We start from the raw sequence: 26,731 nt of genomic DNA, 5'->3' as shown, positions 1-26,731 counted from the left end.
GATGATGTCAGCTTACCTTTCTTTAAATAACCCTTTGCTTCTGGGCTTCCACGCGGCGCTGGGCAGAGGAAGGCACTGAATCCTGGCTTCTCTGGGTGGCTGCCATATAGTGTCTGTAGAGCTGGATCCACCTCTGCATCTAAACAGGAGAGGCAGGAGCAGAAAAACGTACTTAATTGTTTCTGTAGCCAGGCTTTAGAGTTACACTAGTAAAGAATCTGGAGTTGTGCAGCATGTGAGGCTGCTGCCTGCAGGCGCCTCCTGGATCACRAGGGTAGTTGATTCTCCCAGTAAGGTACAGTGCCCTGCACCCTGCTAGCGTGAACTACGTGTTGTCTGTATTGAGCAGGGAGAGGAACTTGCTATGCGTGACTTCAGTGCCAAAGTCCTGCTGATAATAATAGTCCATTGCCCTGTCTCCACAGATCCATGATATCTTCCATGTTTTCCCTCAAGCCCATGAAGATGAAATAGAGTTCATTTTTGCCTCTGAGTGTAAAACGGGTTTCCGGCACCTCTACAAAGTCACCTCAGTTTTGAAGGAGAGCAAGTATAAACGGTCGTGTGGAGGCCTCCCTGCTCCAAGTAACTGAAATTATTCTCTTGCTTTAATTGGGCATTTGTTGCTGACTAGTGAGGAAATAAGTGTCTTTCCAGGTGGCAGGAGTCAGTCCCATTGGAAACTCCTACTGTTGTCCAGGAAAGCATTTCATTGTAAAGTCATTCCCCTTGAAAATGTACAGGGCTTATTTTGTATTCAACATGCTTCAGTTTTAACCCAGGTTCTTCCTTATTGATCGAGAGAGAAGTTTCAGAGGATCGAAAGAGAAATGAGCTCCCTGTGTAATTGTGAAATACACTTAGATGACTTTTTCCTTGTTGATGATGGGATTGTTTGTGTTGACTTTCCTGGAGGTTAATCATTATAGTAATAACGTGACTATCTGATGTGCTGGGTCAAATATATCTAATAAACATACGTTGGTTCAAGACTGGACTTTGCAAGCAAAGCCAACAGAGTCTCTGTCAACTTTTACAAGCAGATTGTAGCAGAGAGACTAACAGCATACTCTGACCACGTTGTAAAAAGGTGTATAGAGGGCCTTCACCTCAGTGTTAGCCCCTTTAAAATGAACACGTGTGCTTGCCAGAAAAAACTATGATATGACAACTATTTGGAGAATTCCTGTCTGCTCTTAAAAACAATCATGGTATTGCTGTATAGACAGAGATGTTAGTAGGAGAAAATTACTGGCAGGTCTTGCAAGTGGAAATGCAGGAAGAGTTGATTCTAGCAAAAAATTCAAGACTGCCTGCTTCCAAGCTGCGGTCGAAGTTTGGCCTCAGTCAGATATGCAATATAGCTGTGTGCAAAGCCCCTGGAGTGGGTTCTACACAGCCATGTATTCTTTCATTTACAGTTTCATGCTGTGATCCTCAATTTACTTGCTGTGTGTAGAAGGCATTTGCTGAGCTGTGCATGCACAAAAAAATATATGTAATTTTACTAGAGGTCCTAGTTTCATGCAACTGTTTTTTTTCCCAGAAAACATTTTATCCTGGGTAATAGGGTTTCTTTGAATGCATCCAACTTCTTTATCTCGCAGAGAACATTCTGAGGGAAATGAATCCATCTTCTAAAAGAGAGCTGTTCTCCACCTCCATATCAAAATTCTCCAATTTTGACACCTGAGATTCCCTTTTCACATTTTTCAGTATAAAACTTCTATTTCTGTGCATGTGACAAAATGCTTTAAAAAAAGAAAACCAGAAAAAACAAACCCCAGAAAAACCCAAAACACTGCCCAGGTCTCGGGTTGAGAGCATCTCTGAATCCTTTGATGTGTGTTTCACAGAATGTTACCAACTCTAAAATGCTCTTTGCAGCTGTGTAACAGCATTTGTCTGGCAAGCTGGCAGACATGTGGGTCTTTTGCAAAACCAGGCTGCTCTTTGGTCAAGTCGGGCAAAAAAGCTTGGAAGGAAGAAGTATGACTGTGACCATTTGTTGTGGGTAAAGTGTAAAATCTCTGCTTGCATGTGGGTTATTTACAGGTGACTTCAAATGCCCCATCAAAGAGGAGACAGCGATTACCAGTGGGGAATGGGAAGTGCTTGGCAGACATGGGTCCAACGTAAGTCTCTGCTCTTGCTGCGTGGACATCCTCAAAGCAACCCGCTCATGCTGGAGGACAGCACTGCAGGGAGATGGTCTCTAGGGCCCCACAAATCAGTACGTGTTGTATTAGCAAGGCACTGCTCCCTGAGAAGACTGGGCCCTACCACTCCGTTATGTTGACTTTGAGCACATGAATCACGTGGTTTTTTTGGTCTGCAATTTGCTTTTATCCTTCTCTGACTCTGATTTACCACTCTGGACTGGAGACTCTGGTTTTAGCAGTGCAGGAAAGCAACTCAGGCAACATTAGTTGGTTTTCTTTTCCTCCTTATCAGCAAGGAGTTTTCCCCACTAAATTTAAGGCTTAAAGAGAAGGAAGCAAATGTTTTTGTGAGGCAGCAGTGAGGAAATTCCACATGTTCCTTGAGCAGCAAGAGGTTGTGATAGTATCCAGCTGCTATCCTGAATCAAGTGATATTAAATTGAAGTGATCAGCATAAATCTATTAGCCCTGCCTCTTTTTAGCCACAATACCCAATGTTTGTATTCCACATAGCTTGTGAGCTTGTACAAGGTGTTTGTCCTGGGAGAGAAGGAACATTCCCCAMACTGCTGCTGTTCCAGTGCTAAGCTAGATGAATTCTTTGATCGCGTGAATGAGACAGCAATTCAAGGAGAACTTTTTGACTGCTGTTTAGATTTCATAAATGTCTTTGATAAAGTCCTTCCTGAGTAGATATTGGAACAGGGGTTAGGGGGTGAGGTGTGCAAGTTGCCCTGCATTTGAAACTGTTCTGCTGTCTGTTCAAAAAGAAGGGATATTTAACACAGCAGCAGTTACCAGTCAGCTGCTGCCATGATTTCTTCCTGGATTGGTTTATGTCATATGTGTCTCAGTGATTTGGGAAAGGGTCTGAAGCGTGAGGAAGCGACAAAGAATTATTTAGCATAGCAAACAATAAAGTCTGGGAAAAGTCAAGGACCTGAGTGAAAGAGCTGGGCAAGAAAGCGTCAAGTGCAGTCCGTAACTGGTGGAGTTCTGGCCAGCCAGAAGGGTCATTTGACTTATCCCTTGCAGATTGCTAGTCTATAAATCAGCTTTATGGAATCGGAGGCAGGGGGAAGACTTGGGTATTATTTTGGCATTAACTCAATGTTGCGGTATGTGTTTGTTTTGTTTTGGCAGATCTATGTAGACGAAGCCAAAAAACTGGTATATTTTCAAGGCACAAAAGACTCGCCTTTAGAGCATCACTTGTACGTTGTGAACTACGAGAATCCTGGAGAAGTAAAGCGGCTGACAGAACGCGGTTACTCTCATGCCTGCTGCGTCAGCCAGGTACCCAGTCTGCCTGTGAGGCCCTGCGTCGGCAGGGCTGCCTGCGTGTGCTGGGGGTTATCGCCAAACTTGTTCTTTATCAATCAGCAGACAAGGCTGTGTTTAAATATAACAAAAATAGATTTTACGCTGTGTTGTGTGCTCCTGTACCTTGTAAAGTGAATGTGTAGCCCCCTCTGGAAGCCAAATCTGTGTGCTCTGGGCTTCATCACAGGTCCCCTTCCAGCTTTGCTAATGATCTGCCAGTGCAGTTGCTCCTCAGCTCACCTCATTCAAAAGAAGCTAGGCTGAAGTGACTATTTAAACCTGGCTCTTTTTGCCTGAAGTGGACTGAGGAGAGATCAAGTGAGGAGACCAGCATGTGGCAGCCTTCGGTGGAGTCGCAGGCTTTGAGGGCAGTAACCTGTTCAGCTGGAACTGCTTTACCCAGAAAAGGACAAGGTGTGATACAGTCCTCATGCCACTGCTGGTTTTGCAGGTGTATTTTTCAGAATTAGAGGAGAACTTGGCTTTGGAGTGTTAATATCTGACTCTTGCTGAGGACTGCAGCTCCCTAGAATCTATCTGCTGTTATCAAAAGATCCCAGGCTTCCTGGTTTAATTTGGTCTGTGAGCACCTTCTGAGAGATCTAAATGCAGAAAGAAATGATCACTTTTTCTTGTGTCTCTGCACTGAGGAGTTCAAGGTAATATTCTTTTTCTCCCTAGGATTGTGACATGTTCATCAGCAAGTACAGCAATCAGAAGAATCCACACTGTGTGTCGCTTTACCGGCTGACAGGATCTGAAGATGATGCAGCTCACAGGACAAAGGAGTTCTGGGCAACCATTTTAGATTCAGTAGGTAAGAGCACGGATAAGGAACTGGAGAAGGGCAGCCAGGGTCACAGGCCGAAAGATACCCCAGAATGTGCTTGTTTTAGATTTGATGTTCTGGATGACTCGGCTTGTCTGGAAACTCATGCTTGTGTGAGGAGTACTTGAAAGTACAGGAATGAGAAAGAGTTTCTGGATTTGCATTAGTGTTTATGCTGATATGTGGCCACAGTTTTTATAGGTCTGGTCAAATGTATCTGCACTGTATTAGCAACAACACATCCATCCTACGAAAGCGTTGCTCTAAAAATAAATAATTTTTAAGGCAGGGGAATTTCATGCTTGAAGAAGGATTGCCTGCTAGTTTGGCAGTTGAGCTTCTAACTTATTAAGCTTGTAGTGCTCAGAGTGCATATTTAGCTTTTGGGCTGCCTAGCCATCTTCAGAGAAAGGGAGTGGTGTAGACTCTGTCCTGCTGCGTGGCTGTTCCCCCAGAAATGCTCTGCTGAGACTTAATTTTGTCACCTGTATAACAGAAGGCAGAACCGGGTCTGACTTCTCTTTGAGTTAGTTGGTGACTGGGCTTCCAGAAGACGCAAGTCTCGGTGACAGCTCAACTGCCTCTTCAGCCTGACTGAGAGTTTATCGTGGAGGTTTTTCTAGGAGGCTGACTGAAAAGACCATGTAAATTGTGCCAGAGGCTGAGGTAAATAAACAGTTTGTGGTAGTGAGGAGAGATGAAAAGAGTGTGGCTTGTTTAATGCAGTCAAATAAAGGCTGAAAAGGGAACTTGACTGTTCTGTGCAAGAACAGGAGAGTAAAACCACAGGGAAGATAACCTTTTAAGTTTAATTATGTTTGCAGCTCAGCAACAAATATGTATTATATGTCATGAAGAAATTTAGAGTGGAAATTATAAAATTTCTCTGGCTACTGCTGGAGCCATGAGGTCCTTGGAGATCCTCTCTTTGTAGGAGTAGTGGGGCAAACAACCCAAGTGCTTGTAAGACGGCCCCTTCCGTAAGCTCTGACACGGCTGCCACAGCACCAGGAGACTATGGGAGCCAGCATGGTCAACGGCCTAACTTTCGGTGTTTCTCATGGGGAACCGGGAGCTTCTCTTGCAACATGAGTTATTTTTACTGTGGAAAGAGCTGTGCACCCTCTACCCTCCTTCCCCCCTCTTTCCCAGTCCGATTCCTGGTGTAGAGAGCACTGTCAAAATGTCTGGTTTCCAAAAGGAAACCAGTGCTAGAGCAGAGAGGTGCTTCAGGCCGCCTCATGCTCCCCTTACAGAAGACACAGGCTCCCCAGGGGATTTTATGGTAAGAACTGGAGCAGTGACAGGAAGGGGTTTCTCTGGTAGCTCCGTGGATGTGGTCAGACAGGTGAAAGCCAGGCTCTGAGAGTGTTTTACAACCACCTCTTTGTCTGCAACACGATAAGCCATGTACCCTCCCAGTCCGTTGCAGCACAGGGGCAAGGTAGGTTTGCCTAAATGTCCTTCACTGGATCTGTAGAGATCCAGTTTTAGCCTCAGTTGTGGGGGGTAAGTGAGCTCAGTTGCTCTGCACTGGTTGCCTATTACTGAGCGCTTCTGGGCCGGGGGGAAGGAGCTTATGGTTAAGCGGCTGTGTGCTGCTGCGTGCCCCTGCCGTTGGGAGACAGCTCTTGGGCTTTTGTTTTTCCATCATGTTTCTGTCCCTTTTCACCTCGCCTTCCCTAAGGCATGTTTCGTCTCCTGTCCTTTCCTTGTATTTCTGCAGTGAGTCCTAAATGGGGTTGGGGAAGGATGGGGCCCCTGTAAGGGCTGTATCAGCGAAGGAGCAGTCACTGCTGTTCAGAGCAGACCAGGGGTGAGGACAGGAGGGGACCGGGCTGGGAGAATTCCCCTAGGACAAAGGCATTCCCGGTCTCAGCCTGGTCCTAGCCACATCCCCTGGAAAGCACGGAGGAGCTGCGTTCCTGRGGATGCGTTGAGGGCAGTGATGGGGCAGGAATGAGCTGCCCTACCCCTCCGTTCCCTGTTAAGCTGGGCTCTTTGTTTCCTCCTGTGGCAGGCCCCCTTCCTGATTACGTCCCCCCAGAAGTGTTCTCCTTYGAGAGCTCCTCAGGGTTTACGCTCTATGGGATGATGTACAAGCCTCACAATCTGCAGCCCAGAAAGAAGTACCCCACTGTGCTCTTCATCTATGGAGGGCCTCAGGTGAGTGCAGCACGTTTGAGCGGCAGGGGAGGCTGGTCTCAATCACTTCGCTCTCAGCTCTCCTGTGTGTGCAGCTCTTGAGCTGGGCTGGGGAAGGTGCGTGGCGTTTTGCCTGTTTGGCTGTAAGCTGCTTGGCTGAAGGTATTGTAAGCAATCATGATTCCCAGGGCACAGATCAGGGCACTGCCACTCATGAGAGAGAGAGAACTGATTCGGAGAACAAGTTTGGAGCAGGGGAGTTGGAACTGGGAGGAAGGGGAGTGGGAGTAGTCTCAGTTCCCTGTTCTGTCTCCCCCTCATCCGTAGCGGCTCCTGCTCTGTGTTTCCACTCTGYCTGTGTGTACCTGAGGGGAGCTCTCTGTTAGCCTCCACCATCACCAGTAGGTATTTAGGACAGCTTGCTCCCCAGTTGTCCTCCTCTTGCTGGTAGATAGGAGAAGGTGAGCCCCTGAGCCCTGTTTTGGTTCCACAAATCTTCTGTACCCTGCTGTGGTCCAAGGCAGCTGGAGTAAGACCCAGTGCAGACCCAGGTTTTCTCCTGGGAAAGAACAGAGTCAGTGGACAGCGGAGCTGCAGGCTTGGGGTTGGGGTGGGCAGTCAGCAGCCCCTCTTGCTCGGTGCCTCAGGGCATGTCCTGCAGAGGAGAGCTCGGTTCAGCTGTTCATATCCAAGAGACAAAATGGCTTGTTAATGGGAGGGAGAGTAGCTGGTTTCATAGCAGACCACAAGTGGAGGGAGGGAATCCCATAGCAGAGAGGAGAGACCTGAAAACTTTACATTATAAAAATGTATAAAACATTTTAAAAAAAGTAAATATACATAAAATCTTAAATTGGATTGACAAGTGACCTCTGGATTCCATTTACATAMATAGTTGTGTCATTGCTCCTCTTCTTTTCCAGGTACAGCTGGTGAACAATCGGTTTAAAGGAATCARATATTTCCGTTTGAACACCCTGGCCTCTTTAGGCTACGTTGTTGTTGTCATTGACAACAGGGGGTCCTGCCACCGAGGGCTTAAGTTTGAAGGAGCCTTTAAATACAAAATGGTAAGCAGCTCTGAGTCTGGTTTGTGATTTTCAGCCAGAGAATGGCGTGAGTTCCAGCCTTGTTGGACAATCTAAGCTAAAGCACTGATTTGCCACAGTGATTTGGTGTGCCAAATGTGTGCCAGATGTGTGACACTGGCTAGGTCTGGGAGGTGAACTGCACRTAGTTGGACAGTGTGGATTTGAGGGAAGAAAGACACTTAATGGGAGAAGGATATAGTGTCAGTGCTTGAGGTTGCAAACCACCTCCAGCTTGTCAGGCACAAGACAAGATGGTTCATAAGGGGGTCTCTGACTCTTACGAGAGATGCTTTACTGCTCACACGAAGCAGGATAGTACTACTTAGGGTAGTTCCTGTGTCAGGTTGGAGAGGGTGGACATGTTTGGCCTTGCATACTGACGGGTTGGCCTGCGCCAGGCTCCACTGGCTTTGCGATGTAGCTCTCTGCACGTTGGGAATGGCGTTCTGACACACAGAGCTAGAATTCAGCCTTGCTCTTGTGCAGGAAATTGTCGTAGGTGGAGAAATTCTTACCTTTCCCCAAGCAAGGAGACAAATGAAGGGAAAGATAGTTGAGAGAGGTGGGTTAGTGTGTATTTATTGTGTCTTATGACAGAAAGGGGTCAGCTTTCTGTAATATGCCTAGCACAGTGGAGTGCTGGTGTGTGGTTGGGTGCTGCACAAATGGAAATAACAAAGGTGTCAAGCTGGTTACCTTCTAAATTCCTGAGAACATAGCTTTTGTCCAAAACTAACAAAAATTATCTTTTTCTCTCCCTTCTTAGGGGCAAATAGAAATTGATGACCAAGTGGAAGGGCTGCAGTATTTAGCATCCCAGTATGACTTCATTGATTTGGACCGAGTTGGCATTCATGGCTGGTCCTATGGAGGCTACCTCTCTCTTATGGCTTTAATGCAGAGGTCAGATATCTTCAGGGTATGTTCATGCGTTGAGTACTTATTGTGGTGGTGCAGACAGAATTTTTCCCTTAATCACGTAACCTCCCACGGGTGTTCACAGCACAAAGACTTTTAAGCTTGCTCTAGACAAGTAAAGACTCAGTGCTCTGGCTGCTTCCCTCAAGATTCTTCTGGTTGAGTGAGTTCAGGGGAAGGTTCCTTTCTCAGTGTATGTTTTGTGCACGGTATTTCTAATTAGGCTTACAGGTTTTGGTAATCTTTTTGATACTTGACAGGCAACAGATCAGATCTGAAAATCTATTCACTCTTTTCTAAAGCTATTGTTTGCTAACAAGCCACAGTGTCTTTTGAAACCAACCTTCAATGTATATTGCAAGAGCAGTTGTAAGATGTTGCGTGACCTTGGGCTTTCTCCTCGGTTCTCTCCTCTTGTGTGTTTCTGCCTGCAGCATGGGGATGAGATGTTCCTCCTCCATAAACTTGTTCTCAGTGTTGGGCTCTGAGAATTGTCACACTGAGCATGTACTTGTACAGCTATGTGATTTAGCTTTCCCAATGGAGACAGTGATACCAGTACAGCCCCAATAATTAATGCTAATAGAGATGTTTTAAATCAGTAAATTGCATTTGTACAATTAAATGCTGCTTCCCCCCCCCCTTTCCCCCCAAATTCACAGTCCCCCTCCTCAGGAGTATGTGTTGTTCTTAAATATTTGAGTGCAGCCATCCCAAAAAGCGTGGTGTGGTTGCTCCATCCCTGAGCTCGTTTCCCCAAGCTCCAAATGAGCAGGACCTGATGTGAAGGTGCTGTGTTGTCCTTGAGGTTTCCTGCATTAACCTGAGCAGGGCACTTTTGTGCAGGACGCACTTGCATCCAGGGGATGTGGCATGCGAGAAGAGCAAGTGTGCAGACAGGCTGATTTTACTGGAACATGTGAGAGTCTGTTCTTGGGAGCTGGGGTGAGGAGGAACAGCTGTTCATCCTCAGTCCGTTCAGGTGAACACAGGAGGATATTCCTTCTCTGGAAGTGGGTAAAACAGCTTTAAACTGGTTGACTATTGAGCTTGCACTTAACCATGCTGGTATAGCTCCACCAAGCTGAGGTCACGTACGCTGAAGCTGCCTCATGCAGTCTCAGCTGTTGCCTGCTTTGAGCCAGCCGAGCTCTTCGTGCTGTGAATTAAGGAACTGATCCTGTTGAAAAACAACACCTCCTTCTCTTACTCCTACCATCTTTCCTGCTCTCCTGCCCTGAGAGAATGGTTTCTTTGCAGACCGATCTGTTCTCAGATCAGATTTGCCACGCTGAATAGCAGCGTGTCCTGGCACAGCCAGGAGGGTAACCTGGGGATGGGAGAGGAGCTGAAGAGAGCTCCTTGTGATTGTGTAACTTCAGAGCGCTAGAGAAAATGATCAGGCAGCTGTCAGGCAAGTCTCGGAGGTCTGGGTGGAGAAATGATAAGAGCTAAATGTTGCTCTCGGGATGTGTTTTTTTTCCTCTGTGGCTCCTCTTCCTTTGTCTAAGTCCAACCCGAATATTCCTGGGAGGTCTAATGATTGCTTTTCTCAAGTCGTTAAGGATTATTATATTTTTCACTTTTAAAAATACCTGACTTGGCAAGTCATCGTCTTTTTTTTTTTTTTTTTTTTTTCTTTTTTTTCCTTCCTCCTTCTCTGTTCTTATTTTGCAAGCTTCTCTGCAAGGTGGTAGTAGCTGTGAAAAGGGAATTGCAAGTCCTGGGGAGCTTTCGATCCCAGTCTCTGGCAGGCATTCGCTTAAACAAAGGTTTTGCAACCCAGAAGGCAGAGCACTGAGCATTTTGAACAAAATCCACTTCCCTCCAGCAGGCCTCGCAAGCGATATGTTTAGTGTCACTTCTGATTTGTCCATACGGTCTGCTTAGCTTGTAAAGGCCCAAATTTCCCCAACAAGACCTGTTTCTACAGGGAGGGCTTTGCTGAGATTGCATCCATTCTACAGTGCTGCTAGGGCAGTTAGGATGTTTGCGTAAAAGCACCGATTGCGATTTGAGGACCGCAGATGATCAGTTTTGCATCTGTAGATGGTAACTTCACCCCTCTCCTCAGAGCTGATGGAGCTTTACCAGAATGGTGCTTGCAGACGGACTGGGGCAATTTCTGTGCAGGTCCTCCGGTGGTAGAAGTTCTCAGCACGTTTATCGTAGCTGAGCTCTGGCGATGCGTGCGAACTGTGGGCGGGAGGGCAAGGATTGCTTTCTGTTTTTCTTTTCTCCACTGCAGACTGTGTGGATCGTAAGGCGCGCTGATTAGCACGCTTTGGGGAATTATTGCCGCCCTGGGACAGAGGTGTGGGAGGGAGGGACGTGCCCAGGTCAGGGGGGGCTAGGCGTTGCCCCATCCCCTCCCCGTGCTGAGAGCCCTGTTGAACTTGCAGGTTGCCATCGCTGGAGCACCAGTCACACTGTGGATTTTCTACGACACTGGTTACACGGAGCGTTACATGGGCCACCCGGATCACAACGAGCAGGGGTATTACCTAGGATCGGTGGCCATGCAAGCTGAGAAGTTTCCTTCCGAGTGAGTTTGGTTCTGTCTCTTCCCTCCTACTTTCCTTATCGGGAAGGTTCAAGCCCCGCAGATGCATTTTTATCTCCCTGTTCCTGGCAATTAAATCCTGGAACCATGAATGGTAGTATTAAAAAAACAAAAAGCCCAAAAAACTTAATAGACTTGAATGAACATTTGCATAATTACAGGCCATTCCAAGTAATCCCTTTTATACTGGCTGTAATTAAAGACTATCCGTTATGCCTAAAGAAATGACAAACATATCTGCAATTATGTAATTAGGCCCTTAGAGCAGCATTAAGCTTGACAAAAATAGTTGGTCAGGATGCTTTTTGCATGCTCTAAGACTGTACAGACAGCAGTGTTGTCTGCAGTGCAGGCTGAGAGCATGAGCTTTCTTGCCAAAGAGCTGGAAACCAGCAGTGATTCTGAGCAAACGTTAGACCATTGTATTGTCCAAACTAGGAAATACTTCTGAGAATAAAGGAGATTTACAGATAAAAGCCTGACCATGATGTGCACATGCAGGAAGAATTGCAAAGAAGAAAAAGAAAGATTTGGAAGCCGATGGCAGGCCCATCCAGAACAATTTACAATCCAGAGTCATTCTTTTAAATGCAAATATTTTAAATGTTGAGGTTATTTGAAGAGATGTTTGTGGATTATGAAATGGCTGGCACAGTCAATGTTCTGGGACGCTGTATAGAAATGTTTGTCTCTTGCTTTTCTCAGACCAAACCGTTTGCTGCTGCTACATGGGTTCTTGGATGAGAATGTTCACTTTGCACACACTAGTATTTTGCTCAGCTTTTTAGTGAGAGCTGGGAAACCATACGACTTACAGGTAAGGCCAGAATTGGGGTGTAAAACTGGTGCATCCTTCTTTGACTGGGGAGTCCAAAATTGGAGCTTGTAACATGGCTGTGTTGGGGAACTTGGACTTTGTGATAAAACTGCAGTATTTATATATTTTTTTTTAAAAAAAAGGAAGATCTTATGAGTAAACCAAAAAAATTATTAGCCAGATGAGCAGATTAGAGCAGTTAGGGCTGCTCCCAGGGACAGCTGCACTTTGGAGGCGGTACAGCAGTGTTCGTGCAGGGTAGAGCAGGCTTATGCATTTAATTAAGCTCTGCTGGCTCGGTGCCGATGCAGCCCAGGTGTCCTGCACYCTGCTGCAGACCTGGGCGCTGGCTGATTTACTTGATGGCTCTGGACAGGATCTGCCTCTGTTCAGCCAGGCGGCTTCCCTCCACCTCCGCCCGGGCTGGCTCAGAGGGTGCAATGGGTTGTCTCCGCGTTCAGGCAGTGGAGCAGGGGGTTTATTAGCTTGAGTGCAGACGGAGTTAATGCAGCGATATTACACGAGTATTTTGAACGTGGCTCAGGGGACTGGTTTAAATGTTGCTGCTCGCAGCTTTTTGTGGATGCTCATGGCTTTATTTTATATTTTAGATCTACCCTCAGGAGAGACACAGTATAAGGGTACCCGAGTCGGGAGAGCACTATGAACTCCATCTACTGTATTACCTGCAAGAGAATCTGGGCTCTCACATTGCCGCCCTGAAGGCGATGTAACCGACCTCTGCCGAACTCTGCCGCGCTGGCTGCTTAACCAAGCGAGGGGAAATAGGAAACTAGAGAAAATAGGATGGAACGTTGCATTTTGGTGCCTGCCACATGTACACACACGTACACACACACACACACACACACACACATGGAAACACTTTTTTTTTTAAAGTAAATTTGGTGCCATACAGGAAACTAAAGTACAGTGACCTAATAACTTTAAAACTTAAAATGTAAATAAAATCAAGTGTCTGTGGTATAATGCAGTACCATGGGTGTTCTCTTGGGGGGAGCCGAAACTTAAAATAACAGACTTGCACAGCACCAGATCTTCACTTTTTAAAAGTGTTGAGACCTAATTGATGTATTTTTACGGTTTGTTCCTGGTATCTTACTACATAATAATACCAGATGACTGACTCACTACATAACAAGAATTTACCTGAACGGTTACAACTTATATTACATTTTAAATGCTATCATATAGCTTTTATGCTTCTTTAAAGGGGTGTGTCTGGCTTCTTAGAAGCTGGTCACAAGTTGGACACATAACCTTTCTAGATCTTAATTGTTTTTTAGGAAGAAACACTTTTAAGCTGCCTCCTAAAGAACTTTAATTTGGGATTCAATTCAGTTGATGCCAGGTTTTTTTCAATGATTTCTTCTCTCCCCAGGATAAATCATACTACTTTTATTTTATTTTATTTTTTCAGTAGCTTGATATCCTATCCTGACTGTACTTGATTTCACCTGGGGAAGTGAAAAGATATTTTACAGTGCTGTGAGCAGAACAATCTTTTACTCTGAGAAGCAAGCTAATTAAGTCAAAGAGCTGAAACTTTGTAAATTTTAAAACAAGCTTAAAAGTGCAGCCCATTTCTCACAGACACTTTTCCCTGATGTTCGTTCTGGAGCTGTTTTTGCAATACTGTTTTCTTACTGTCATGTCAGCATGATATAGGTATATGCATCCTATTACAGTTTTAAATATTCTAATTCAAAAATCTGCTGAGGATTTGGTGAAGAGAGACCTTAGCAACACTACATGCGAGGCAATGTGAACTCCTTCATTAAACTTCCTGCTTTGTTCTAGGAACTGTTTTGCCGGCTCATACTCTGCTGTCTGTAGACTCCCCTGTTCCTGGGTCAGTCCTAGCACTTTTGTGTAGCATGATTATGATGCTGTATTTGAGAAACTCCTTCTGTAGAGCTTAAGGTAACCCTGCTAAGCCTAAAGGACATGCAATCACAGTTGTCTTTTGCTAGTGAAGTTTTATCTAAGCAGCAGGCTTGGCTAAATGGCATCATAAGTGTGTGAAGTCACTTTTAACTTGCAGCAAGTCATTTAAAATAGGAATCCATAGCAAAAAGATTCCCTTTAAGCCAGGAAATTCTCCCTTGGGACTTGCCTCTGAGACTTCTGTAAGTTTTAATGGTTTTCTTAGAAACCCAAGAACTTCCTTTTCTTTCCATTTTGGTGCTAGAGAGAAGCAGAGCATGATTTTTCTTTCCATCTTTTCAAAATCTGGAATCACTCTCAGTGTTTACGCTCTTAGTATTCCACATGTTGTAGCCTTATATTTTCCTCGCTTTTGTATTGTTCAGCTTGACCCTGGAAGTCTGGGATTTAACACAATCTGGTTGTATTGTATCAAACCGCATCATTTCTCGGTGGCGCTGCTGGGCATGTGCACCAAAGCTCTCGGAGCTGGTGCAGCTACGCAGGTGTAAAATCTGCGTGCGAGAGAACAGAATCCGATCCTGGGTTACGCAAACGATAGCCGAAGCGAACAGGCACCCAGTAAGTGCAGCTTGCCCCAGCGCGGGGGCGTATGGCTTGGGGTGTTTTCGGGTTTAAAGATCACAGTGATTTTCAAGTGGATCAGTGATGGCTAAAATACCATTCGCAGGTTAATAACAAGTTTACAATTTTGATTTTGGAAAAGGCATGGCAGGGACGGAGCCCGGGCTCCCGTAATGTCTTCTCTTCACGCAGTAGTTATTGTGGCAGGTGAATTCAGCATCCCTATGGAGCGTGCTATAGTTACTGTGGAGGGACAAACAGTCTGCTGCTGCGTGTGGAACAACAGCATGGCAGTGAGTACAGACGGACTAAGCTGTTACTATGGAATTCCGTTTTGTTCCTTATTTGTTTATGCTGTATTATATATACATATATCTATATCTGTTCATATATACATATATGTATAAAATTACACATGGATAGCATCACCTTTTCCAAGGTTGTTTATATTTTGTTCAATATTAAATTAACTTGCTTTTGGGGTGTTTTTGTTCTTTTTCTAGAGGTGATTACCCTTGAATGTAAATGTATATGGTTTTTAAAACAAAACTGATCCTTTTGTTTAAGAAACAACAAAAATGGCCTTCACCAAACAGTGCTTTTTTGGCAACTGAAGAACTAAATGTTATGCAAGTAATCCAGTCTAGATTTTGATTTAGCGCAGGATGTGATATAAGTGCTGACGTATAACTTTTTAATAATGCATCCTTTCTTTGTTTTAAATATATATCAAAAAGCTATTAAAGTACAAAGTACTGCGAGTACTCTATTTTGCAACATAAATTATGTATTTCTTTTTTTCCTTTGAAAATTTTTTCTTTGTGCAGCAGTTGAGCACCTTAAGACCCCACGCTCTCTTATCCTGTGGAAGTGCTGGGAGGATTTATCATGGGTGTTTTGCAGTTCTTGCAAAGGACCTGCTTGCCGGTGACGGGTGCGGAAGATGCCTTTTACGAGGTCCGATCCAGCCCTACGTAGTCAAAGATTCATTTCCCAGCGACAAGGGAAGGGTAAAGCCCGCAGTGATTGAGATTGCCGAGATAGGAGGTTGCTGGTGCTGAGGACTGTTGGGGCCATGTTGGTTTGGCGGAAGGAGAGCCAAGTCCTGCACCTCGTACGGCGAAGGGTCGGTCCTGTCCTGGGCCGGAGAGCGGTGGCTTTGCCCTGCTCTGGACCACTGGAGGTGGTAACACCTTGTAGTCCAGGAGATGGTCCTGCTGCTCAGGAGGAGGTGTCCAAACTTGAGTTATTCTCTGTCACTTCCTGCATGTTAAAAAATGTCTTTGTCCGTGTGAGTTTTAAGCCGAATTAGTGAGGTCGTGGGCAGAACACGCGCAAGGAAGCTAATCCGAGGGGGAAAACTGGGGGAGGAGGACCTGGTGCTCCCCAAATAGCCTTGGTACGTCCCTCTCGGGGCTCTTCTGGCTCGGCGTGCCGAGGTGCCGGCCCGGGACGCCCCGCGCGGGCTGGCAGCGGCACCGCGCCCTCGTGGCAGGGTGAACGTTGGCTCCTTCCCCGCAGCTGCGCAGGTGTCTTTGAGATGGATGTTGTAATTTTGTATGTTTAAAAATACGGATGAAACGCGGGGTTCCGCGGGCTGAGGCAGTGCAGTTGGTGAGCGGYGATGCCAGCAGCGTTTTCTTTGGTTGCAGCGGTTGGGGTTTGCTCTGGCTGTTGCTGGTGGGAGCGCGTTCCTCGGCCCCGTTTTCGGGCAGCTTCCAGCACTTCCTTGGGGTGCGCAGTGCTCGAAGCGGTCGGCTTTCACCCCTCGCGCTGGAGCTGCAGCCCCCTCCCACCCCTTCGTTTCCAGTAATCTCCTTTCCTTCGGACGAAGGCGTAAGCGGTAAATACCTACAACTGCTTAGTTTTTATAAACTCWGTTAACTGCAAAATATTTGTTAATGAAATAATTAGTGTAAAGCACCAAGTAAAGCTTTGAAAATCAGCTAACTTCATTACAGTAAAATGGAAAATGCATTCCCTACTTATTGGGGMCGCTAGGGAAGGGGTTATGGAAATACTTCCCGAGCAGGATGGTGTATTAACGCTTTAGCTGTGAAGCACTGGGAAGCACATGTGGCAAATTGCAGAGAGTGCAGAAACGCTGAGCACAAGGTCCCAGCGCTTAACCTGGGCCAGCGAAACGGGGTTGTGCTCGAGGCGAGTGTCCGCGTGCGGGGCAGTCTGCTCCGCTGCTGGCAGGGCGCTCGGCTTTGGCGAGGCAATAATAGATATGAATAAGTAAAACAAGGAGCCAGATGAGGACGCTGCCTTGACTCGCCCGTTCACCGGAGTACCAGCACCCTGCAAGGACTCGCTGTTTCGGGGCCGGCCTTTGGAAGGGGAAGAAGGCTCCTCCTGTGGTTTTTACTCGGATGCTCTGCACAGTAGAGGTTCAGGTGTTTAATTTTAGAACATGAAGTGCCTGCTGTTTGCGTTAACAGAATTGCATGTCTCCCTGCGCTCGGTTTGTTGGCCTCCCTCCTTCCCCCACCTTTCTAGCTACGTGGCTTTTAATCATGTAAAGTGGAGACATTAGTTTTGCTGCGTTTTATTACAAAACCTTTTGTTGCAATAAAGATGCTGCTAAATAAATTGAATTAAATGGTTTGTTTTTTCCTATTTTCAACTGTCTCTCTTCTTGATTTAGTGGAGTCTGGGCATAATCAAATCTCTGTTCTCTCACTGCTCTGGAGAGCGGCGATGCTGGAAGGTGTGCGTGTGCGTGTTGTACGCTTGCTGGGTGTTCAGGAAAAGCATTTGTGACTTTTTTTTTCTTTTATTATTTTTTTTCCTGTTCCCTGTGATTAGGTAGATTGATACAAAGAGGAAGATCAGGCGTTTGCTTGGAATAACTGTGCTCCCCTTCCTAAATGTTTCTGCTCTGTTAACGGCCCTTGGTAACCACCAGCTGGAGCTGTCGCACCGGGCTTGGCACCGCGGCAGCTTCGCGGGCCAATGTCAGTTCTGGCGGCTCCCAGAAGTTGGGCTGTTAACGGGGTGTCGCTGCGTTGCATCGCGCCTCTCGCGGGTTCCTGCAGCCCCTACCGAAACACGGCAAGGCTTCCCGAGAGCCTCGGTGACAGGACGGTCACACCAGCAACGGGCTTCTCGGTCCTGTTGGTGGTGGGACCTGCGGGCACCTTCGYGCTGGGTATGTTGGTGTTTCTCCACCTCCGGCCAGCGGGGAAGGAGGTCCCTCGCGGTGCTGCTCTGCCTGGAGGGCTTTGGCACGGCGCAGCATTTCCGAGCTCTTCCGGGTGCCCGGAGGCCTCGGGACGTCCCGTGGTTTGGAAAGGGGCGACCAGGAGAGCCACCTTGCTGCCCTTGGAGAGTCACCGGGGACCGGCGATGGAGGGGAGCTCTGTGCCGGCCCTTGGGCAGCGCGACTTGCTACGAACTGCGGCAGTTTCTGCTGCGCTGCTTCGAAACGCCACCTGCGCTTAATGCTGCAAGCAGCCAAACGCGAGTTAATACTGTAAACTCGTTTCCCAGCTGCGGCGTTGTGCTGGTTTATAAAACGTTCCTCCGAAAGAGCCGAGGTGGGTGTTTCGGTCTCCAGGCTCCTGTGGATGCTCTGGGTGGTGGAGACGTTATTCTGGCCGGATGAGTAAACGCACATGAAATATTCAGCTGCTTCTGTAACTAGTCGCTGCAGCCTGGACCGGCGGCTGCCTGCGCGGGTCTGCAGGGGGCAGGTACCTGTCCTTAAACCCCACCGCCTGCAGCCGCTCGAGCCGGGCAAAGCTAAACGCGTTTCTGGGAATGGAGCGTTTGCCGAGGAGCATCAACTTCAGGTGGTCTTTCAGCTGGAACAGGTTTTGGCAGGGATCCCCCTCGCTGGGAACAGYGCAGGAGGTGCCCCGGTCCCGGCAGCATGAGCCTGCATTTGTCGGCGCTGCTTGGCCTCGGTCGGGCAACGCCGAACCGCGGTGGGCCGTGCCCCCGCGTCCCTCTAACGCTAAATGACTTTGGGAAACGAGTCRCGGTGCTTTAAGTGGCCATTTATCRGGCCGTTTTCATAGCGGAGGAGGAAACCGCTTCCGCGAGCCGTTAGGCAGCTGGGCGCTCGGTCTTGGAGCACCAGCCGGTTGCTGGAGGCCGAGTGCGGGCTCCGAGCGGGGTCACCAAACTGCCGAAGCGGCTGCCCTCGCTGCCGGGGCCCCTCTCGCCCTCGCTTCTCGCCGGGCACGGGAAGGATACGAAATTCCCGGATTGCAAAAAACCTGAATGGAGGGAAACGCGAGCTGCCGGCGCTCGTCCAGCAGCCCCGGCGGCTGGGGATGACCCTCCGCTGGTGACCGGAGAGGGAGARCGCAAGCCCCGGCCTCACGTGGAAGCCCCAATTCCTGCGAGAGATCCGCCTTGCCGAGTTGAACTGATCTCGGGGCGTCTCGGCAGGTGCTTTGACCCCGGCRCTGGTTATTCCCGCGAGCCGGCCCCTGCGCAGCAACACCTCCGGCTTCCCGCCGCGCCGCTTTGGTTATAAAACCCAGGAAAGGCCACGGATAGCCCCAAGGGGCCCTAGGAGAAGGTGCACGGCTTGGCACCTTGCGAATTAATTTTTGGCTGCTGCCGCCCCAGATCCCGCAGCCCGGCTCCCCCCGGCGCTGCCGCAGCCCCAGGGCAGGAGGCGAAGGCTTTGGTTACGCCCGGAGCGCGGCCGCGGCCGGGGCTCGACTCCGGCCCCTCGCCGTGGCCGCGGGGTATTAACGGCCTTTCCAAGCGTGGAGGAAAAAGGTGGCAAGTGAGTGTCTCTCCTGGTCCTCACCGCTGGAAGGAGCTAGGAAACACGCTCCGTGCAGGATAGCCAGCTCCTCCTGCCGTGGCTGGGGGGCAGCTCGGACCCAGTCCCGGCACCGGTGGGGCTGGAGCTTTCCCTCTTGCTGCCGTTGAGGTTCGAGTGGACGCAGCACAGCAACAGCTGGGAAATCCCACGGACCTGCTGCGGTGCYGTCCAGTCTGGGAAGCGACGCTTGAAATGAGCTTTCGGAGCAAGAGAGCATCTTCACTTGCTCTCCAGGAGGTCCTGGCCTGTCCGAGGCCGATCCCAGAGATGCCGTGCTGGAATCACGGATCTCTTCCTAACACGGTGCAATTATCTGCACTGGACCATCAGCGGGAACAAGCTACCTGCTGGGGATGAGCCTCGTGTTGGAGTTCCTCTTGGAAGACCCGAGCTTGGAGATGTCTTCAAGTGCCCAGGACCCCGAGGAACCCTTCCCCACCAGATCTCACAGCTCTTGCAGGAGCACAGTGGGACCGTGTTCCTCCAGGCCACAAAGCGTGGCTATGCTCGGTCCTGCTCTTTGGTGAAAAGACTGTTTTGGGATGATTCAGTTTTATACTGGAAGGCAGGATCCCTCCATGTGGACCAAGAGATGTGGCATAAGAGCGAGAAGGGCTCGGAGGTCATGATGCTGAGATACTTGTTCCAGCAAAGCTCCATGGTTTCCTCCTCCTCCTCCTCGTCTTCTCGCCCTGGTTGGCTGCTTTCTGTATCGCGCACAGGCGATGGCCCTGCCGGCTCCTCCAGGTTCCCGAGGACGGTCCCGCTCTCCTCTACGCCCCGGCGCTGAGTCCCGGCCCTGCGCATGGCTCACGCCGTCGGTCGGGCAGAGGCAGCACATTTCAATCCTTACGGCTTGTGCACGTGGCAGATCCCGAGAACCAAGACAGAGGAGCACGGATTTAGAGACGGAGTTTGTCCTTTTGGGGCTGACGATTTATTTTTAACATTTAGGTTTCATAATACTGGTCTGGGGCAGCGTAAGGGAAAGATCATTCCTGGAAGAACTTGTGGCCTGAGCCAAATAAACCCTCTGTGCACCTTACGGGATTAAGAAGGAAACTGCAGGTGGTAGCTGAGACGAAATGGCTGCGTTTTCCTCCCCAAAGCCGAGCGCTTTTCAAGACGAACCATACTTTTCAATCTGTCTCTGCCAATAGATGTATTAATAACAGGAGCTGTTTTACTCGGGCTCCCTGGAACATACGAGAAGTGTCTTCTGGTGCCCTCGGGATCCTTCCCGCTTCCTTCCCACGCAGCGTAGCCGGGGCTGGACGGGAGCCAGCTTGCTCATTTTGCAGGGAATTCGCAATTTCAGTGTTTCTTCTGTTTGAAACGGATCTAGACCAAGCAACGAAGAAATAGTCCTTGAAATGAAATTCCGGAGGGAGAAAAACTGAGATGTTTTGGKTTGAATTAAGCCTTCTAAAATTTTATTTGACAGTGTTTTATTTAAAACAAAAATTAGAAACCTGTTTGAAATGCTAAGTCAGGCTTGCAGAAATGGAGCATTTTGACCTTCTGGCAACTTTTTCCAAGCACTCTTCCAAGCAAAATCTTGTCTAAGTAGACACGTCTTTGTAAAACTTGGTTCTGTTTTTCGTTGACTCTGAACTTGCCGACCTGGAAAAACGCTCCCTTGCAAAAATCCCCGGCCCATTCTCACCGTCGCTCTTTGGCCGAAACGCGCTCGCTCCCGGGGGACGTTCCCCCTCTCGGCGGCACAGGAGACGGGTTAATGATTAATACCTTCGCCGGGCGGCGTTCCCTGCTTGCCGACCAGGCGCGTGCAGCACGGATTCAGCGCGACCCGGGAAGAGCAGCCCAGGTGCTTTTCGGCACCGATTCCCGGTCCCGTCCGGCTGTTGCTATCCGACGCTCTCCGGTGCCTTAGACAAATCCCTAAAACTCCTGGCCGCCGGCACGACCCCGGGAAAGTTTCCCGCGCGTTTTCCTCCAGGCTTTCCAGCCTCCTTCCAGCCTGCAGGGTTTTTTTTGGTTTTCTGAATGAAATCGTGGCAGCGGCTGGCTCACCGCCTGCGACGCCGGGCGCCGGTTTTCCGCCCGGGGAACCGCGGCCCTCGCGGCTCCCTCTTTCCCCTCCGGCAACGGGCCCCTTCTTGCCGGCACGATAAACCCTCTTGCCGCCATCCGCCGCCTTCCCGCGTGGGGCACGAACGTCCGGGGCCGCTGGCCGGGCGCCGCTCGTTGCCGCTGCTGCTAACGACGGGCGCCTTCCGTGGGAAGCGGAATCGCGGATAAGAGCTCGTTAGCGCAGACCCTTGGCTCCCTCTAACGAGGTTCCCATCGACTCGGCCGCTGGTGGTGACACGGTGCTTGCTCCCGGCGCTGCCGCTTTTGATTTGCGACTGCCTTTTACCCAGGGCGGCTTTTTTTTTCTTCTTTTTTTTCTTTTTATTGTGCAGTTTTAAGCTAATTAAGGAGAAGGTCGGGGCTCCGCTTGCAATGAGCCGTGGTGCCCGGGATGCAGCGCCCAAGCGATGGGAATTGCAGCCCCCCTGGGGCAACGGGCTGCCACCAGCAGTGTCCATCCGTCTGTCCGTCCACGCGCGACCCCTCTCGTGCCCACCCGGCTGGTTTTTTGGGCTGCTCCTGGTTATTCCCATGGTTACGGGGCTCGAGCGCCGCTGCCCGCCGCCCTGCCGAGGCGCCGGCGTTTCTGCAGCCGCTGCCTCCCCGCGCGCCCTCGGGTCTGCGCCCTGCCAGGGACCTAGCCACGATCCGGAGATTGTTCCCCCCAAACGCTGTTTTTCTTAYGGAGCTGCCGTTACTGTGCCGGTTGCTCGGTTATAGCTTGGTGCATTCGCGTTTTCCGAGCATCGCCGGGCTGAAACAGGGCATCGCCTGCTGGGGAAAGAAAACCAGATTGCAGATGATCGTGGTTAATGACAAAACGCCCGCTAACAAATACGGCGGGCTATCGGGGAGCAAGCAGTAATGAGGTAACTGTAATAGCAGCGTGAGTAAAAGACACGAGCCAAAAATTGCCAGGGGCTAAAAGGACGTTTGCTTTACTGCGCTCTTGCACAAATTGCTCCGAGTTGGGACCAGCAGCCAGAGCCTTTTTTCTTCTTTGTGTGCAGCTTCGGGACAGAAAAATTCTCAGCTCCGAGAGGACGTGGAGTGTTTCTTCTGCAAAATGCGACCGCTTGAAGAGTTTCCAAACTGAAACGCGGTGCAACCCCCATGGAAAGCGAGGTAAAATCAGCCAAGGAAAAGGCTCCCGTCGACGCTCTCGCCGTTTGCTGTCACCCRAAGCCCAGCGGAGCAGCCTGGCCCGGCGCCCAGCGCTCAGGCAGCGCCTTCATCTTTCCAGGCCTCGCTTTCCCCCGCTGCAAACCGGAGCTGTTTAAGGGCTTCTCAGAAATGCCGGGGGCTGCAGGGCCCCTCGGCTGCCCGGAGAGCCTCAGCGCCGTTTGCATTTACTCCCCGGTGCGAATCAGCATCCCGGGGCAGGGGRCGGCAGAGAAAAGGCTTCGGTTTTGCTTTGAGTTTTGCCTGACGATCACAATTCGTTACATGCTCTGAACGCTTTATCCGTCCCTCGGCAGGCGGGTGCTGCCAGCAGGGCTGCAATACCCGCGAGGGCCGCCCGGAGGTGCGGGGAATAAACTCGGCCGTTGATAGAGGCGCGCGGGTCGATACGGGTCTCGGAAGCTGGAGCGGATCAGTAGGATGGTAAATGTTGGCATCAGCAGCCGTGAGCGGCTCCTCTCTCGCCGTGATCCGGTAGTGCCCGGTAATTAAATAGTTGGAGCCTAATGTATTTTAAACTGGAGCCACAGCCTGTAAATCGCGGAGGTGACGCTCTTGGCCGCTYGCTGCCGAAACCCGTGGTGCCCGGCCGAGCCGCTGCGCGCGGCACAAAACGTCCCGAAACGGGCAGCCTGCTCGAACCCCCCCAAGGGTGCCTGGGGCCGGTAACCACCTCCTGGAGAGCAGCTAAACCCCACCGTGGTGATATCTGACGGGAAAGGGGGATTTTGGCACCGGGACATGCAGGTCGTTTATGACAGAGGGTGATTATTGTTTTTGCTGAGCCCAGTTTCATCACTGCATTTGGACTGGGGTTCATTTTTCCTTGCAACCAGACGACTACCTTGCACTAGATAAAAACATCATTTTGTCATTTTTCTCATATTGGTTGTCCAAGAAGGAAACCCGACTATTTCCAATGCGTCTGGAAGCAAAGCAAAAATAAAAGGTACTTCCATCACGGCACGAAACAAGATTTCATTTATAACCCTCCTACTGGCCAGACCTGCTTCTTCTACAAGAGATTATTTACCCGCAYGTAGAGTTTCCCCACTGGCGTTTAGCAAAGAACAGCTTCAAACATTTCCATGCCATTCGGCCATTTCGCATCCTTTAAAGACGTTCCCGGATTGGATCTGGCTTTCATGCGAACGTGGCACTGTGATAACCAGCCACAGATTTAGCAGACAGCAGCTTGCAAGAGATGTGTGCTAACGACCCTCACCACGTGCAGAAATGCTGCCTGCAGCCACAGTTTGCGATAAAACTCACACTTCCCGGATAGAATTATTTTTAATAAAAGCTGTTCGTGCTTCCAGGCCTTTCCTCTTCAAGATCATTCGTTTTTAAATGAATTCATGTTAATTCATGGGGGGKTTTTTTGCCTGTGGAGGGGAGGACAGGGAAGGAAAGAGGGGTTCAGGTTGGCCCGGAGCCTTTTATGGTCCAGTCTGCCCGTTTGATTTGTAGCTATACTAAATCACGGCGACGCAGCCATACGGGGTGGCATTGTCTTTATGTAATTATCCCATAAATAGCCCCGTTATCCGCCCCAGAAAGCCCTTCCCTTTTCCTTACTGGAGAGCATCGTTATCTCGAACGTACGGGACAAGCGTGTTTTAAGAACTTGTTCTGCAAGTGGAGGTGGGGGGGGAGATGGCGCTGCTCCTCCTTGGGCAGCCACCTCTGGGGTCCCGGCACCTGGGCGGCTTTGCGGAGCGGGAAGGCTCCTGCAGGCCGGCGGATCCAGCGGGAACGCCCCAACGCCGGCAGAAGTCTCCTTGCTGATTCTTCGGAGAAGCCTTTAATCTTCCTCCCATTCCTCTTCCCTCCCCGTTCCCTGGATAACTGCTGTTTCGGACTACTCAGTAACGAGCCCGCGGACCAGCGCAGGCGCTGGCTAAGCTCTTCTCCCGTGGGTGCTTGCAGCTATAAAACCCCTCGCAGCGTGTGCGCAGCGAGGCTTCGGGGGCCTCTCGGCTGGGGTAGCGTTTTGATAACCGAATTAGTGTTGTTCCCCCTCCCCGGCCCCTTAGAATATACTTTTGTAAAACGCAGCGAGTGGGAAGGGGATAAAAAAAGCCCTTCCCGACAAGTCGGCCATGCCACAAGAGACCCGGAGCTAATAAGTTGGTCTTACATCTGTACGATAAACTCATTTATTAGGTTTTTATTTTAAGAGTTGGTGGTATTAATTAGACTGATATGGCCCATAAATCACTTGATTTGGCTGAGCCCTCCGACGCTTGTAATTTAAATTAATACAAGTGCTGTTTAATTAATCTGATTAAATCCTAGGCCCAGCCATGTACCATTTGCACAGCGACAGGGAAGATGAACATTTTAAGGTAACACAGCTTCCGCATCGGAGAGCCGGATCTGCTTGGTGGCGAATCCGGGTGCAACTGCGGCTCTGCAGAAGCAGCATCCCGGGAAAAGCGGCGCAAGGAGCAAGGTGGGCAGCTCGCGCGCAGGCGCAGCACCCTCTCGCCGGCGGGATAATCCTGGCTTCCCGAGCAGGGTTTGGGTSTCGTTTTTTCCAGAAAGCTCTGGGYTGACGGCTCTCAAGACTGATGKTGCCTGGCTGYGCGGCCCAGGCAGCTGCCACGCTGGCTTCTCCATGCGATCCCGCTAATTTGCCTTAATCCCGAGTTTAAGCGAGCTCCCCCATGAACAGGAGAGGAATCTGGTTGCCGTTGTCCACTCAGGCCGTGGTTTCTCCGTTGGCTGTCCGGCTCCGCGCGCCCAAGGCCGATCTTACACCTGCCCCCCAGAAATTAGGCAAAACCATTTCGGAAGAGCCCACCGAAGAGCCCGGCACGGTGGCCGGCAGAGCGCCGGCCAGGGCTCCCGCGGCCACGGGTTGTTTCCCTTCGGGTACGTACACCRTAAAACATGTTTTCTTTAAAAGCAGGAGCTAATGCTATTATAGCAGTTGGATTAATCTAATATTCTCCTTGGTCTTCAGAAGGGAATTGCCTAAATAGCCAGGGAGAGAGAGAGAGACACACACACTTCATGAGTCCTTCTTACGGGCTATCAATCAGACTTTCCAAGCAAGGCACTGATGCCCTTTTTCTCGAGAGGGAGAAATCGGATTCCCACCGGCTTTGCTTTCAGCGAAGCTGCATTGCAAACGTTTGGGACAACCCTACTCTCCTCCTAGTCCAGGGGAAAAACCAACCGTAAGGAAACCTAGGCACATCTGAGAAGAGAGGGAATCCGGCCCAATTAGAGGCCGTGATCTCTCAGCTCGCTGCCCTCTCTCCCCCGTGGATGGAGCAGATGTAAAACAGCAGCGTTATTCGTGCAAATTTTAATTGGGGAGTTCAAAGGAAGGAGCGGAAGCTCTTTGGATTTCTTGCTGTTTTGGACTGCCCTGTCGCAAGGGTGCCTGCTGGCCACGGTGGTGACCTCTTGCGTTAATTAGTGTTTATCTGGAGTCGAATTAGCTCACAAACGGGAGAAAGCAGAGTGGAAAACCAGGGGATAATCATAGATTCGTCCGAYTGTAAATTGGAGGTAAAAGCAGGCCTTTGGCTGGAGAGCTTTACATTAAAATAACTCCGAGGACATTGCATTTTTGCTGTGTTTTTTTAATAGGYTTCGTCAGCTGGTACTATTTCTCTTGCGAATACCCTGCGCTGCCTCCGTCTTTGCTGAGTCTGCTGCTCCGCCAGGCTCGTAGGAACGTAAACCATAAGCCAGCCCTGAACCATGCTGCATTATTTATAGCAGCCCGGGCGCTGCAGGGGTGACAACAGCGCAGAGCTTCCCTTGCTCGCCGTCGGTAATCCCTAAAGAAACCCACCATCCGTTTAAGTCTGCGGAGCGGTGCGATAGATGGGACTAGTCTGCATTGCACACCGGGGGCACTGAGGAGGCTGCRAAAGCCAGTGCAGGCTTTCGGTGCAAACTGGCCGTTTTTGAGTAAAAGCATAAAAGCTCTTTACGTGTATGGGGGGGGTGGAGAGCCCCCGGCCACCCTCCTCATGCCGGTCTGGGGGCTGCTTGGAAGCTAAAGGGCAACGGGGCTTCTTGATGCAGGAAGGGGAAGATATAAAAACGTCAGGACCTCTGGCTCTGTGAGAAATGTTAGAGAAGGACGGAATTTTGTACCTAAAATTATTTCAAGGGCAGGTGCATGGTCCTGGTTTCTGCCCGGGGACTAGCCGGAGACGCAGAAGTCAAACACCTGCCGGACACCGAACGCCGGCAGCGCTTCAGCACGCCGGACCGCAGTGAAACCCCAGGCAGCGACCGGCTCCAGCTCCCAACATTTCCAA

At 49.7% G+C, this 26,731-nt stretch overlaps 1 protein-coding gene across 4 annotated transcripts in view; it reads left to right on the top strand.

Moving 5' to 3' along the window:
* DPP8 (dipeptidyl peptidase 8) overlaps window positions 1-16,996 on the top strand; it is a 34,380-nt gene extending 17,384 nt beyond the window's left edge. For 3 of the 4 annotated variants that reach the window (XM_026074029.1, XM_026074018.1, XM_026074010.1), the window contains exons 11-20: window positions 426-585; window positions 2,056-2,135; window positions 3,306-3,458; window positions 4,167-4,302; window positions 6,335-6,480; window positions 7,383-7,529; window positions 8,317-8,469; window positions 10,871-11,013; window positions 11,737-11,848; window positions 12,460-12,834. In XM_026074029.1, the coding sequence (XP_025929814.1) occupies window positions 426-585; window positions 2,056-2,135; window positions 3,306-3,458; window positions 4,167-4,302; window positions 6,335-6,480; window positions 7,383-7,529; window positions 8,317-8,469; window positions 10,871-11,013; window positions 11,737-11,848; window positions 12,460-12,582 (1,353 nt within the window). In that variant the 3' untranslated portion in view covers window positions 12,583-12,834. Of the gene's footprint in view, window positions 1-425; window positions 586-2,055; window positions 2,136-3,305; window positions 3,459-4,166; window positions 4,303-6,334; window positions 6,481-7,382; window positions 7,530-8,316; window positions 8,470-10,870; window positions 11,014-11,736; window positions 11,849-12,459 lie in introns of all 4 variants that reach the window. The other variant, XR_003254863.1, reaches the window with a different exon arrangement.
* The last annotated feature ends 9,735 nt before the right edge of the window (window positions 16,997-26,731 follow it).

The sequence above is a fragment of the Apteryx rowi genome, unplaced genomic scaffold, assembly GCF_003343035.1.
Source record: "Apteryx rowi isolate R43461 unplaced genomic scaffold, aptRow1 scaffold_11, whole genome shotgun sequence".
NCBI lineage: Eukaryota > Metazoa > Chordata > Aves > Apterygiformes > Apterygidae > Apteryx > Apteryx rowi.
This window is presented reverse-complemented; position numbering and strand designations above follow the sequence as displayed.